At 34.0% G+C, this 15435-nt stretch overlaps 1 protein-coding gene across 1 annotated transcript in view; it reads right to left on the minus strand.

Moving 5' to 3' along the window:
• LOC144450694 (1-phosphatidylinositol 4,5-bisphosphate phosphodiesterase delta-1-like) overlaps positions 1 to 13977 on the minus strand; it is a 35235-nt gene extending 21258 nt beyond the window's left edge. The window contains exons 1-3 of the mRNA XM_078141352.1: positions 13893 to 13977; positions 2587 to 2730; positions 1897 to 2138 (exon numbers count right to left, since the gene is read on the minus strand). Coding sequence (XP_077997478.1) covers positions 1897 to 2138; positions 2587 to 2730; positions 13893 to 13950 — 444 coding nt within the window. The 5' untranslated portion in view covers positions 13951 to 13977. The remainder of the gene's footprint in view (positions 1 to 1896; positions 2139 to 2586; positions 2731 to 13892) is intronic.
• Between the last annotated feature and the right edge of the window lie 1458 nt (positions 13978 to 15435).

A 15435-nucleotide genomic window follows, 5' to 3' on the forward strand; every position in this document is an offset into this window, starting at 1 on the left:
ACAAGAGGGACTTATAGCTAAGAGATCACATATACTTTAGGACTAAGCAAATACATGATAAAGCAACGTATAACACAGAATGATTGTGTGGCTAAGTTTTGGTATCTTTCCTCTTACCCTAGCTAAGAGCTCATCCTAATCAAATTGTCATTTTATCTCTTTATTTTCCAGACATATCCAGGACTATATTGGTCATTTGTCCCATATACATTAATTATTTCTCCCAAAGGTGTAATTGCTGTACACTATAAATTACTTGTTGCTAATGGGCAAAACAGGATTAATTTTTAATAATTAATTAATTTCTTTCATCCTGCAAGACATCAGACGAAATATCACTTTACGACAAGAAAATGGAAGATACAGAGATTGAGAATAACTGAGTTACTATAAAGTGACGATAGTATAAGTTTCAGTGTCTTATCCTGTATGACTAAGAGTTATCACTAATAACAAATTTTGTAGCTATAACAAGGTATTTATGGATAGTCAATAAGGGTACGTGTGCCAGTGGTATCAACCTCACACTTCATTTCATGCACTTTAAACCTTCACTAACTGTAACTGTAACTTAGATATTATTTTTACGATCAGAGAACCAACAATATATTCACTAAAAAAATTAAAAAATAGAAATAATTGGACATTGTATAAGTTAATTAGAGGTCGATTGTATGCATTAGTAGTACACTGTGACAGGTTGAAATCATGATTACATGGGCATGGGGTAGGGGGGAATTTATGGGTGTAACCCCAATAATCAATATGTTTCGATTTACTGCACCATTTTATGTATACAGGTACACAATATACATAGGTGACTCAATACTGTTCAGGGTGTACGATGTTTATATGAGTAAGTCATTATTTATAAGAAAACAGTTTGAAAACACATTGGAGCTAGCTGAACTATTGAATGGTTTGTTTTAGGCCTTCACTGCTAGATACAGTCTTGATCCCACAATTGTCCACATTTGGCATCCTTATATACCAGAAAGTATATCTCCATTTTCCAGACACATCCCCATGACTACCATCCATCACTTGCCAAATACATCAATTTCTAATTATTAATTTGTTAAATCTCCAAAGACATCCTTGGAAAGACTGACCTTGAGGGAAAAGATTGACATAGAGACATTCATAACATGAATAGATTCAACAGCTAGACATACAGAAGGAGAAGACATCAAAAGTGTTGACATTACACAAGCTGTGATGAATTAGTGCAATTATTGTTATAATAACAAACCACTATCAAGAAGACAGACATGTTGGCAGTAGTATTGGCAGCATTTCTACTATAATGATGAGTATTATGTTATCCTGAATAATAATTAAGTCATTGTGGTTCCACTGAAAAGATAGCACTAAAGGAAGCACCTGGGATTGAATCATGGATCTGTAATCTTGTCCTTGTCAATCCTAAGTCAGTAGTAACTATAAGGTTTATGTCTGATTGGAATCAAAATTTGGATGTAGATATAGTGATCTTGCAAAATTGATAAACAACTCTACAATGTTTTTATAATTGGAAAAATAATGTGTACAAAATATACAAAGTCTGTGTTCAGAATTTTATAAATTGCAACATTCAAAAAAAGGGTAAAATTGTTTGTTAGTGTACGTACAATAACAAACTTTTTACTCATTTTTGTAGCTTTTTTTCAATTTATTCAGTCACAAACATAGAATTGGTCTATGTTGTTTCTCATATTTTTTTCAAGTAAAAAAACATAGTAGCGTTCTTTCCTCAATTAAAAAAACAAAATAAATACCATTTGTCATCCATATGGTCACTTTAAAGATTCATCGGATTGGAATTAAAATTTCGATGACAAAAATAGTTGTTCGGTAAACAAGTTGGTCCTGAAGAGAGAAGGAAGAAATGTTAACATAAAAAGGATATTTATTTCTGAGTGAATGGACATCAACATGGGCCATCTGCTTCTTGACAGCTCTCAATCCATTGGTCCATAGGATGGCATCTTCTGTATGTTTACCAATCAAATCCAGTGTCTTATTATTACCAGCAAAGATAAGGGAGACACAGCGATTTTCCTGTACTGTATTCTTGTATTTACGGAATGTGTCCGTCGCTGTTCCTGGTCTTACTTCCTTGATATCCTTCAACAGAACTGTGAAAATATAATCAAAAGTGAATTAAAATTAACAATGTCAAATCAAGACTAAGAATATGACGAAGTCTAAATCATGTAGAGATTATGCCAGGAGATTTATGATACAATACAATAAACTACATTGCTTGCTGGTCACTGTGTGTGTGTGATTATAGATAAACTATCAACAAGCAATCCAGACTGAGCATGCTCAGATGCAAAGGACTATGGGATTATCTGTGGTTACCGTAATACCTAATCTGGAACTACTGATAAAATAAACCTCCCACAATTGTCAGGGTGACTATGAATTGATCATTTGTGGTTACACACAATGTATCAACATTGTTTACAAAACTAATTGATTAGCATTTTATTACCACATTTCCCATGATGCAACATTCAACATGGTAGGTTTGCAAGCTCCCATAATTGTGATAAAGTAACAAGTCATATACTTCCATACCTCTATTTTTATTCGGTGATTTCCGGGATGGTTTCCATTCAACATACACCATATCATTATCCAATTGAAATGTTCGGACAAAGGTTTTCCTTCCACGGACTTTAGTAAATTCTGTTCCATTTTTCAGCTTTTTGATAATTTCATCTGTAATTGATAAAACAATAAATACATGTAAGCGCATCAATGTACTTTGTAAGTTTTTTACAGTGTATATGTTATTATTGCATTGCATATTAAATTGCCTTGTATTGTATTATTTGTTTGAACTGTATTGCATTGTATCATATCGAACTGCATTATACTGTTTTGATTTGGATTGTCTTGTATTGCAGAGTATTGTATTGCTCATTGTACTTTTGTACTAATTATGCAATAATGTATTATACTATATTGCATTGTGATGTAATGTATTGTGCTATACTGTACTGTATTGTATTGCATTGTAATGTAATGCATTTTACTGTATTGCATTGCAATGCATTATACTGCACTGCCTTGTATTGTGATGTAATGCATTGTGCTGTACTGTTTTGTATTGTATTATACATTGTAATGTAATGCATTTTACTACATTGCATTGTAATGTACATGTATTATACTGCACTGCCTTGCATTGTAATGTAATGTATTGTACTATATTGCATTGTAATGTATTATACTGCACTGCCTTGCATTGTGACGTAATGCATTGCGCTGTACTGTATTGCATCACATTGTAATGTACTGCATTTTACTAATGTATTATACTGCATTGCATTGTGATGCAATGCACTGTATTTCATTGCATTGTATTGCATTGTATATTGGATGTACATTTCTGTTATAACATTGTAATTTGGTTCTCCAGCTTCAGTACACTGACATGACATCATCAACAGGTCAATAAGGCTAGGAGGTCACCATAATAAAGACAGCAAAATTCTGTCTACTGACACATGTGTGAATTATAGAAACTGTGTCTAGTACAAAAGGTTAAACTGATAAATAAGCCAACAGCATATCTGATGACAGGTCAAAGGTCACAGAGATACCATATAACAACATGTATGTATCACAATAAATGGAATACATGTAATATCTAAATACTCCCCCCCCCCCCCTCCCACACCCCACCACTACCATATCATATACACATTGTTAAATGTATTTATAATACACCATAAAATTTATAGAACTGTTCAGACTTGTGAACTCCACATTCCTGGTCTCTATAACTATGTATAAATATATTGTCTTGTCTGCCCTTCATATTCTGAACTGAGACTGAATGAGATGTATTCCACGCTATTTTATACTTTCCAACATTCATTAAATTTGTTAATCTTATGCCAACTTCTAGTTATATTACTTTTGCATAAAATAGTACATGGTTAGCAACATATGTATTTATACTCATAATGTATTCATATAAACATATGTAAGTACTACCTTATGTTATAATTTACATTATTTTAATTAAAATACTTAATAATTAATTGAGTTAATTATCCAAATTAGATGGACAAATCGCTGAGGAAGAACACAAATTCTGGTTATTTCAAATAGACATGTTTGTCATAGTTTTGTGATAGAGATAACAGTGAGTTGTATAAAGACTGTCTGTTCACGTCTCAATGACATACTATTATCACAAATACATGCTAACTTAAAAAGCTAAGTAGCATAATGGATTGATAATACACCCTCCACAAGGGTCTATCATTGATATGTACGTATGTAACATATGTTGGCCCAAAGATTACACAAAATGTGTAGAACAGTTGTTGGCATTGTTAACACCAACAAGCAGTTAGTAACACATTAATGAAACACTGTGGTAAACTGTGATGGTTAGTATGCTTGTACAGAATTTTCCCATTTTCCCAAAAAATAATCAATCAATCAATCAATCAATCAATCAATCAATCAATCAATCAATCAATCAATCAATCAATCAATCAATCAACCAACCAACCAACCAACCAACCAACCAACCAACCAACCAACCAACCAACCAACCAATCAATCAACCACATAAGGGCCTCATGTGATGCCCAGTGTAATATAACTTTCAGAAGTTCTAACCCCATCCCACCATCATTCTTCTATTAGAATAGATCCCAAAATAGCACAGAGTTAGGGGGTTCAACTCAAATTGACTGAGGAGAAACATGCATGGACACTACTGCATTAAAGTGTCTGAGATGAGTTTGATCAACAATGCTGACTTCCAGATGCATGAATGAATATAGACAAAAGAATAGTTCTATCTACTTCCCTGGCCTTGTACTCAAACTTCAATGTGGCTGTAACTAACTTTGGTGAAATATGTCCTTTCATTCAAAATACTTAGTGACTTCAGTGACCTATCTGAGGCTTGACAATGTTCAGTTCAGTTCAGTTCAGTTTAGTTGATTTAAAGGCCGGATATCCATAGATGATATACTGTCCCTCAACATGTTCACCAGAGCAGAACTACAAGTACCTCAAATCTGGAGTCTTAGCTAGAGTGCTATCATATTCCAGGCATGTATTATTTCATGCATATCAAAAAGGAATGTTGACAATACCAGTGTTTATCTTTATTTACTGTAGTAGACTAGAAAATGTATGTGATTTGTCCAGTAAAATGATAATGGTTTGTGTATTTGTCACACTTGAACTTGAAGTTGAAGTACCATATCATGTATATTGTTGTACTGGCCTGTCTTGACATTAGATTTACATAGAATTACACATACTTGACATTGTAATATGCTATACGTTGTCTGTTGATCGCACGATGCGTGAAACTCCGTGAAACTCCGAGTTACAACCAAGAAAGAGTTCCAGAACTATCAAAACTATTGCGCTCTGCCACTGCATACAAGTACAAATTGTCTAATTACTGTAAGTAATGACCCCACAATGGGTGCACAACTAGATCTATACTCTAATATTGTACTGGATTATTTCCATTGTAAATTCTGTGTTCATGACTGTTTATCTTGTTGCGCTGACTCATCATATGGTTTATTACTTATGCTACTTTGACAGAGTGATTTATCTCAGTTTTGTTGCTAACATTACTTTAATAATTCAATGTGGATCATTATAAAACATGTCGTTTATTATCAAACAACTTTGATGATTGAAACTGCATGAACATAATTACAATTTCTGCTGTATATCATTTTTGATTACACACTCACCCCCTAATGTGTAACTCATTTACAGGATACACTGTCAGACACAGATTAGAGTCAAATACACCATTTACATGTCAGAAGTTATTATAGCATTTGACATGTTTAGGCTATTAACTGGAATGTTAAGTTCGTCAATAAATTAATTGAGCATAAAACTGAATGTTGGGGCATGGTTTAAAACCATAGATTCAATCCTAATAGTAACTTGTTATAGTGGTGCCCGACGGTGGCAGTCCCTGGATGGGTGGGTATCCATGCTTGTTAGTGAAATTTCACATGTACACCTTTTCCCGGAATATTTCTAAGAAAAACTTCCCCTTTTTTCAGTGAATCTGGGAGAAAGTCACTGCAAAAAAACATCCCCTTATTTCCGAAATCCAGGAGGTTTTCCCTTCAAGGAGACCTAATCCATACACTGCATGTACACTGTGCGGAGAGTGATCTGGGAAAGTACCTCTTTTTACGATTCCATGGACCTAAGATGTTCGAAAACAAACACCCCCTTTTCCATGAAATTTTTAACAAGCATGCATACCCGCTTCCTCTGGGACTGCCACCGGCAGGTAGTGCCATCTTATTAATGGAGTGTTCAACCATACAGAATATTTACTACAGAATAAATTTGTTATTCTATTGTTCTAATATCATAACTCGGCAAAGCCCATAAGCTCGCACAGGGTAGATTCATTTGTGACCGGCTGCCTGGGCTGCCTCATGACATGGCCATGTTTTCCAAATTGTCTCTGTATTAATTGTTTATTTCTTCCCATTAGATGTACAGCCATTACAGATTGGAAGAACAGTTTAACTGTGTTATACTGTCTTTTCAAGTTGATGTCAGTTTCCGCATCCACCATTTCTCATGAGACTTCCCAATTGTTTGCAATTTTATTATTTTTTCTCGAAAAAATTAAAACAAGTTTAGGGTAGCAGTGAAAAACTAGGTGGGGTCAGGTAACCAGAACCAAACAAGTATTTTTTTAGGCCTTATGTATAACCACTTGCTACCCACAGGTCAAAGCAGATTACATAAATAGAATCAAAGACTGACTGTTTCAAGCTAGAGGGCAAACTGTCTGTTAGAGTTTCTTTTCATTCTAGTGACTCAGGTTAAATACTTCTTATTTATCTATACTGATTTTTAACACAATAGTTCATTGTATACACAAGTATAATCAGATGAGATAGTGTGCATTCTAAGGACATTACCACTAAACTGATTAGTTTGTTATTTAACCTTGTTTGCAAAAAATATAAACAGAAGAAAAATCAGTTTTGTCTTATAGTAAACATTTTTACAAAAGGCAGGTAGTGTCAAAAGTATTGAATTAATGTAAAATTTAACTGCATCCATTACCTTGTTTTGAATATAATACATTACTGTGTTGACGCAGTTAATTAAACTTATTGATTTGATCTCAAGAGTGGCCTCTAATTTGTAATAACGATGAATAAAGTGCAATTTGCACATACTGTACGTATAATTTGTATTTGCTGGAGAATGGTGTGAATTTTGGCACTGGTGTATGGGTGTGCATATTCCATTATGCAAGGGTACGAGTGGGGTAGTTGGGTGTCCTTCAACATGTTCAACTTTATGGGATGTATGACTATAACTCTTCACTACTCCATGATAGCACTATACCATGACTTAATCAAAGTTATTTAGTTCATGTACCAGCAATTTTTTCTCTTTCAGACTATTGTTATATTTGCACAAATTATTTTCACTGGTACTAATCCAAAATCACAAAATTTCATTCGCAACAGTAGATAACATACCCCACTATGCAGCTATGCTATGCATTCACCTTAGCATTTTAAAAGAACCATGAATTTCTGAATCACGACAATCTCGATATCAACACACATAGTTTGTGTTTTGAGGTCTGAGTGTATACGTGGGCACATCAGTTGTAAACCTATCAAAAGTAGCTATTTGGCTCATTCTAAATGAGTGTACATACATGTATGGATACACGTATCAGATTAGTTATAGTTATTGATTAACTACAGTCCTGGGTTTAGTATGACATCATAAAGTATAGTGCCATTCCCCTTATTTTAGTCTGTATGAGGGGTGTATGGGGGGGGGGGTGTATGGGGCTCCAAACATGGATAAAATTCAACCAGATTGTATGATAGTTAGGTTAGAGATAACCAACTGTGTGGTTTATATGTGCAGCTTGGAACCCTCAAAATTTTGAGTTTTGTCCATGTTCAGAGCCCCATTCCCCCTCATATATACCTAACTACCATACAACCTGGTTGAATTTTATCCATGTTCAGAGCCCCATTCCCCTCTCATATATACCTAACTACCATACAACCTGGTTGAATTTTATCCATGTTTGGAACCCCCCCCCCCCCCCCCCCATACATACTACATAGGTCTATGTGCAGACACATTTAAACCTGTACTAGCGGTAACTTAGATATTTTTTTATCAGACAACTACAATATATTCACTGAGGATTGTTAAAATACCAATAATTAGACATTGTACAAGTTCATGAGTAGTCGATCTTTTCCATAATCAGTACAGCTAGCAACAGGTTGAAATTGTGATTGCATTGGGTACTTTTTGGGTGCAGATCCAAAAATCAGTTTTGTTAGAATTATTGCACCATTACTATGTGTAACTTTGGCTACTCAAGTATGTTAACCACAGATCTTTACAATATTATGATTTAGTCATTATATTTTACTAAAAAGTTTCAAAAAACGTTCCAGTTGCGACGAGTATAGTTTTAATTATGTTGTAATAGTTATTCAGTAACTACCGTTGTTGGCTGAGGTTTAAAATTTCATCATCCACTAAAAAACCACACCTACATTGTCTACAATCACGATTCCTAACATATTTACATTTCATTTTAAATATATAAAGCAAATAAAAAACGAAAATTTCTAAAATAATTAGATATTGCAGCCTAAGATTAAGGAACAAATAAAACAACAATGTTTTTACTAAAGTTTGGTAACCTTGGTGATAGAAATTTGTTGAAAATTTATGCCCAGTTCAAATTAGGGTTAAAATTTTGGTGTGAAAAAATTGTCTGGAACTTGGAAGAGCTTAAAAATTTGTGTCCCGAAAATAAGAGCAATCTTACGGCTCCACTGATAAGATAATATGAGAACCTGGGATTGAAACCTTGGCCTTTAACTGTTTTGGTGAAGGATATCGCTATTACTTGTACTGTATAAGTTATACAGAATTTTACAATCCATAACAGTGATTCCATTTTCTTCCAGATTTCATATTTTAGCCCCAAATTTTTTTCAGGTAAATAAGCTAAAACCGGTGTAGAGGCATTGATACATATGTTCATGGTACTTATAATCATACATTGAAACTACTGTAATTAATAAAAGAGTTTCATTTTGTGTTTGTATCATTCGAGACACGAAAGGGTACTCAGCCAGCTGAAAATCTGCATCAAATGATAATCTTTTGGGGATTTACTGAGCAAGTCACCTGGGTTACAGAGGTCCACAAACCAATATCCAGGCCACACAACCTTTATTATTTACCCCATGAAATGCTAAAATATGTTTGGAATAATTTACTTACTATTATAGCAATATTGGCTAGACACAGTATTGAAATTGAATAGCCATTTTGTTAAAATTACAATCTCACACATGCTTTGGATGTATCACAAAGTGGTTTTATAATGCAATGACTTTTTGGGGGGTAAAGTGTGCTTTGGCGTGATACGGAAAATCATTGCATGAGATCACATATCGAGAGATTACGTTTCTTCCCTTTAGCAATACATACATCAGTGATTATATGTATAAAATAAACAGATTAACAGACAGATTTGAAACAGGATTTAAAAATTCCGCATTGTTTTCCTATGAGATGGTCACTATATCAACTTGACTTCAAATAATATGATATTTAAATATTGGAAATTTTAAAAACAAATATGATTTGTTGCTAGGGAACACTTCTTGCAATAAAGCATTATAAGTATTGAATGTAGAAATTCACATTCATTATTGATATTTGCAAGGGAATATTACTAGGAGTGCGAATGCATGACAGGAACAACAGGTTTAGTGATTGGTTGAAGGAACATTATGTGACTGTTTTGAAATATTCCAACCGTGACATCAAAAGATAATGAAATTTTGTTAATTTTTTGAATGTATGTTTGTATGTGTGTGTATATGGGTGTGTGTATGTGTGTGTGTGTGTGTGTATATATATATATATACCTTTGACATAGATATTCAGTTTTCACATGTTTTAAATGACAGAACACAGACTGACAATACAGCATACCTTAGGGAACAATTATGTAATAAAAACACAAGTGAAGTTTCATCATTTCCTGTAACACTACAGTGATAAAATACAAGTGACAAGTTAAGTACCAATAATAGATAATAGTATACCTAACAAACACTTCACTTAAATAATATAAACAATCTCAATGACTCCTGCTATGGGTTATTTCATCTTTACATGGTCACTTAGTCTCTGGCAGCCCATGGCTTGATACCCAATACCCTATACTATAGAGTACTCCAGTGTGCCCTCTTAAGCCAATTTGACGAACCCACCTCTGATGTACACAATTTCTAGTGATGCACCAAAATTTGGTGTTCCCCTATCTCTTACTATGTGGTGACTTGACCCACAAGAAATGCCAGTTTTCCTCATTTTGACTCACAACAACAACAAAATAAGCAAATTTGACATGCCACTGATGCACATGATTTCTAGTGACGTACCAAAATTTGGTGTTCCTCTATATCTGTCTTACTATGTGGTGACTCACAAGAAATGCCAGTTTTTATCATTTTGACTCACAATAACAAAATTCGGCTATCATTAGAGGGCAAACTGAATAGTAGATATTATTAACTAGACACAAGACTCTGGGAATTGAGGCTTCATTTTACTGACACAAAATATAAAAAAAATAAAAATATAAACTAAAATTATTGTTTGATGTGGTAGATTATACAAGTGGGTGATAGTGGTTCCTCTTTTGTGCCAATCTTATCACACTGTGATCAGGATACTGTAAACATTGGATGTACCAACACAGTAAACTGTAAGTTTACGGAACTATAAGTTAAGTTTACGGAACTAGCCATCAGAGTCCTCCTATGGAGACTATAAGTAAACAAACATGCCTGAAATAAATAGTTTTCTTATCCCATAAAGATTTTATAATATACATTAATTCTACAATTAAAATGTGATTATACTTCTTTGATGAGAAATGTTATTATGATTAGAAAACTGCTGATATTTTTTTTTTACTCATTAACTTTTAAAGTTTACTCATTTTAAACTGAACTCAAAACTATTATCAAGATATAATTTATAAATGATCTAATGAAGTAGTTTTATCATACTATTAAAATGTGCACAAAATCCCTACTATGTAGTCAATAGTTCTAACAATGCCAGAAGACAATTGTACAACCCATAACACCAAAGTAAAGCACTTTCTGTATGTACCACAATTGTTTATAGCATTCATATCAAGTACAACCCATAACACCAAAGTAAAGCACTTTCTGTATGTACCACAATCATTTATAGCATCCATATCAAGTGTAAAAGTATACCATTTGATTTGTTAATTGACCACATTAGAAAGGCCACATGCTCTGGTTTGTAAATAAACCAATTGAAACAGTATATTTTTACACTTGATATGAATGATATAAACGAGTGTAGCACATAGAGAAAGTGCTTTTCTTTAGTGTTACTCATTGTAACATCATAGAAGGCATGCATTGACATAATTCAAGTAGCCATATCGGTGAGAATTGGGTATTTATTTTCATTCTTTAATTTACAAAACAACTTTACTATGTTTTTCTACTTGAAAAAAACAATTTGAAATAATATATACCAAGTCCTTGTTTGTAACTTAATAAATTGCAAAACATTAAAAACATGTGTAAAATATTTGTTATTGGACGTACAATAAACTTTGTACACTATTTGCATATTTTGAAATTTATTGCGTAACAAACAAGGACTTGTTATATGATATTTCACATTGTTTTTTTTCAATTAGAAAAACATAGTAAAGTTGTTTTATAAATTAAAAACCTAAAATATAAATACCCAATTCTCATCCATATGGTTATTTTAAAATTATTTTTAAAAGTTTAATTACGGTTATTACGCAAGTATTTTCACTTGAGTAAAAAGTTTCTAAACTCAGCTTGTGCCAATTTACATATTCAAGAGTAACCTTACACATTGTGATGGCCTTAAAAACAGAGATTTAGGGGAGAATTAGAGATTTAGGGGAGAATTAGAGATTTAGGGGAAAATCAGAGATTTATGGGAGAATCAGAGATTTTGGGGAGAATCAGAGATTTATGGGGAGAATTAGAGATTTAGGGGAAAATCGAAGAGATTTATGGGAGAAGCCCATTCAGAACACTGGCAATACAATAAATCAAGTCCTAATACAATACACTAATGGAATTTACCATATTCTTATGGATTGTGGTTGATGGACCTGTGCTTTCTAGTAATTTGACCTAATTTTCAAAATTGGACATACAATGGCGGTTTTATTTGCTTTTCTCTAAATGTTTTGTACTTTGTGTGTTTAAAGAAAACATCAAAGATGGTGAAAACAATTTGCAGTTTCACTGAAAAAAAGGTACTGGCATATGACAAAGGTATTTTGATTATTATATTAATATCAAGACTTAAAGTGAGAACTTGAACTTGCTTTCAGAAAGTACAATATCATGGAGGTATCTGTCTATATACTTTCATACCCAAGCCTAGAATCTAAGTGATTGTGGATTTTGAATTTTGAGATAGGGGAAATTGCATGGATTCTTGCACGGACAATGTGATTCTAGGCTATCCATGCCAATAAGTAGGCCAGAAAAAGTGGGATCTACTAGTATTGTCTTTAATCAGGTGTGAAAATTTCAATTATTTCAACCTTTGTTTTCAAGATAACTATTTCAATAAATAGTCTAAGCTTATGTCCCTCGTTTATTACGTTACATAGTAAAGTAAAGTTACATAGTAAAGTCGGGATTGGATTCTGACAATTTCCCCGTCCTTGGTGTCCGGGGAGTGTCAGAATTGAGTCCCATGCTCAGTCTAAAAGCAAGACCATACGTACGTTTTGAGTTGTAATTTGTACAAAGTTGTTATTTCGAAAGGATATATCGATGACATAGCTCAGCCTCTAGCTATGTTCAACCACAAAAACGGAGTATAACAATGGAAACATAATGATACTCGACTAATATCAGTCTACCAAATGCGACATCCGAGGTTATCAGCTAGCTACTTTAAATACTTTATCTCCATGCCATGCCACGGGACGACGGACGCGTACACACAGCGGTACATGCAGTCCAGCCGTGCCGTGTTGATCATAGATTAGATAAATTATGGCATGCAAAGGTGTACTCGCTCGTATCTTACTGTGCAGATATAGTAAAATAACATGTCTTTGTTTACAAATTATTTACATTTATACACTGCGAGAATAAACGTAACTGGTAATCTGTGTGTGAGAACGTAACGACTCACGACATGCGATTGAGACCGACCAGTCATTCTATTCCCACAGCAATTCACCATTGTTATCGACTACAAATTCCGCGAGAATCTTGTAAGAATTAGTAACTCCGATTATTTCTATCATTACGCATTTGCGTAAACATTTGTTACAAAATAAAAAAATCAGAGAAGTACGAGTACGCATATGACCCACTTTAATACTGATAGCTGAGCCCAGAACCTAGAACCCCGTGCTAAAACCATGGAAGGAAGTGTATAACCCTATATTTCCATGCTAGACCCTAGAGCCTAGAGGTGGAACTTAAGTTTTACATGTTATTACATCTTTGTACATGATGTATCATGTATGGTATTTATAAACACTGCGAACTGTTTGTTCCAAAAACATTAGGCCGCCTACAGTATAAACCTTCAAATAATATATAACACAAAATATTTTAAAGATATGTTTGTAACGACTTTAAACTTTACTCTGAATAATTATGTCATTGGGGATTTTTGGTCACAGAATTGTATCAAATTAATTGCCAAGTGTGAACTATATGAATGATTGCCTGTTCACTAAATGAACGGGTACGTAAGAACAGGTAAACACCTACCTTTCTCAGTTGACTGGTCCCTTTGGGTTGTCGGTGTGTCGTCCGATCGGCTTGCCATTTTATTCACGATATTCTCTGTGAAGCAAAGTTATTGTGCTGCTCTATCGGTACGACAGTCACACGATGTGATATTTCCAGCGTGTTGTCTTCTCTGGCGTACGATCAGTTCTCGTGCTTGCAATGTGCTAATTTTGGAGTTCAAATCACAGCTTTGTTATGTCAAACAAACCAGAAAAAAAACCCTGGGAACCCAGTTCGTGCCAAAGGTATGGGAAGGGTTTGGCTGTTTGGAACGCAGACTTTGGACGGAGAGACACGGAGATGTTACTACCACTCGTAACTCGTTGGATGATTTGTTTACACACATTCGCCTTACACGCTGAACTGAACGAAATTACCCCTGGGTTGGGCCTCCTAGCTTTGTCATCAATTTACATTGTTACACACAAACGCATTTCTCGGCTCCGCCAGCTATTAAAGAGAATCAATAAGTATGTTCAAATAAAAGAATCGAAAAGAGTGACAGGCTTTCATGAAAAATGATTTTTCTCAACCCATTCCTGTTAAAGGTGATCTGTGTAAAATAAAAACTTTGACTTGTTTTCAAGGTGATTAAAACCGAAAACAAAATACCGTAATTTTTATACTTTATTAGTTGTTTTATTAGATTTTCGTACGTTAAAATACAGGAGTATAACGCTGTGCATATTTCAAATAATGTAGTTGTGGTTAGCAAAATACCAACCGAGCAATGATATACGATTATTGATGGACATGCCATCATTATTGTTTTGTCCGTGCTTTGGTATAAACTTGTCAGGGAGTAATGATGTCGTGGAGGGCGCTGTTGAATAGCAAGCGACACCCTCTCCATGCTCCCTCTAACAACATCTCCGTGTTACAACGCATGCATAGATACCTTTTAAAATGTGCAGTGTATTCAATACACATACTCAATGTCTTTGTCTAGTTGCAAACTTTAAATACAACATTTTATCATGAAATTGTCCAGAGGGAATATACTCCTCCTCAGCAGGCTAAGCGCGGTGTAGGTAATAATACCTTATGTCAATATAGATGACAAACGAGTATTTAGAATTTGCATACTTGAAAAAAGTGAAGCAACACAGACTAAGTCTGCAATTGCAACAACATGGCTGCAAAATATTCGATATATGGGGAAGTGACAGACGCATGGACAGACAAACGCACACAGCCTCGGCTGGACATGACGTATTTATTACATGTTTTTGTAAATCACTTCCCTCAGCACAAATTAACGAACTCTTCACACATATTTTAATTTTTTGAGTAATTATTGAGTTACAAATACGGACTTGGTTAACATTGTCACATTGTTGTTTGTTTGTTTGTTTGTTTGTTTGTTTGTTTGTTTTTTCAAGTAGAAGAACATGTTAAAGTTACATTATAATATAATAAGTGTAATATTATATATGAAAATTGGAAAATATTAAATTATGGTCCGTATAAGGTCTGTTTTCTCATATGTGGTCCAATGCAGAATCTTTAACCTGTGATTACA

Source organism: Glandiceps talaboti, chromosome 20 (genome assembly GCF_964340395.1).
Source record: "Glandiceps talaboti chromosome 20, keGlaTala1.1, whole genome shotgun sequence".
Classification (NCBI taxonomy): domain Eukaryota; kingdom Metazoa; phylum Hemichordata; class Enteropneusta; family Spengelidae; genus Glandiceps; species Glandiceps talaboti.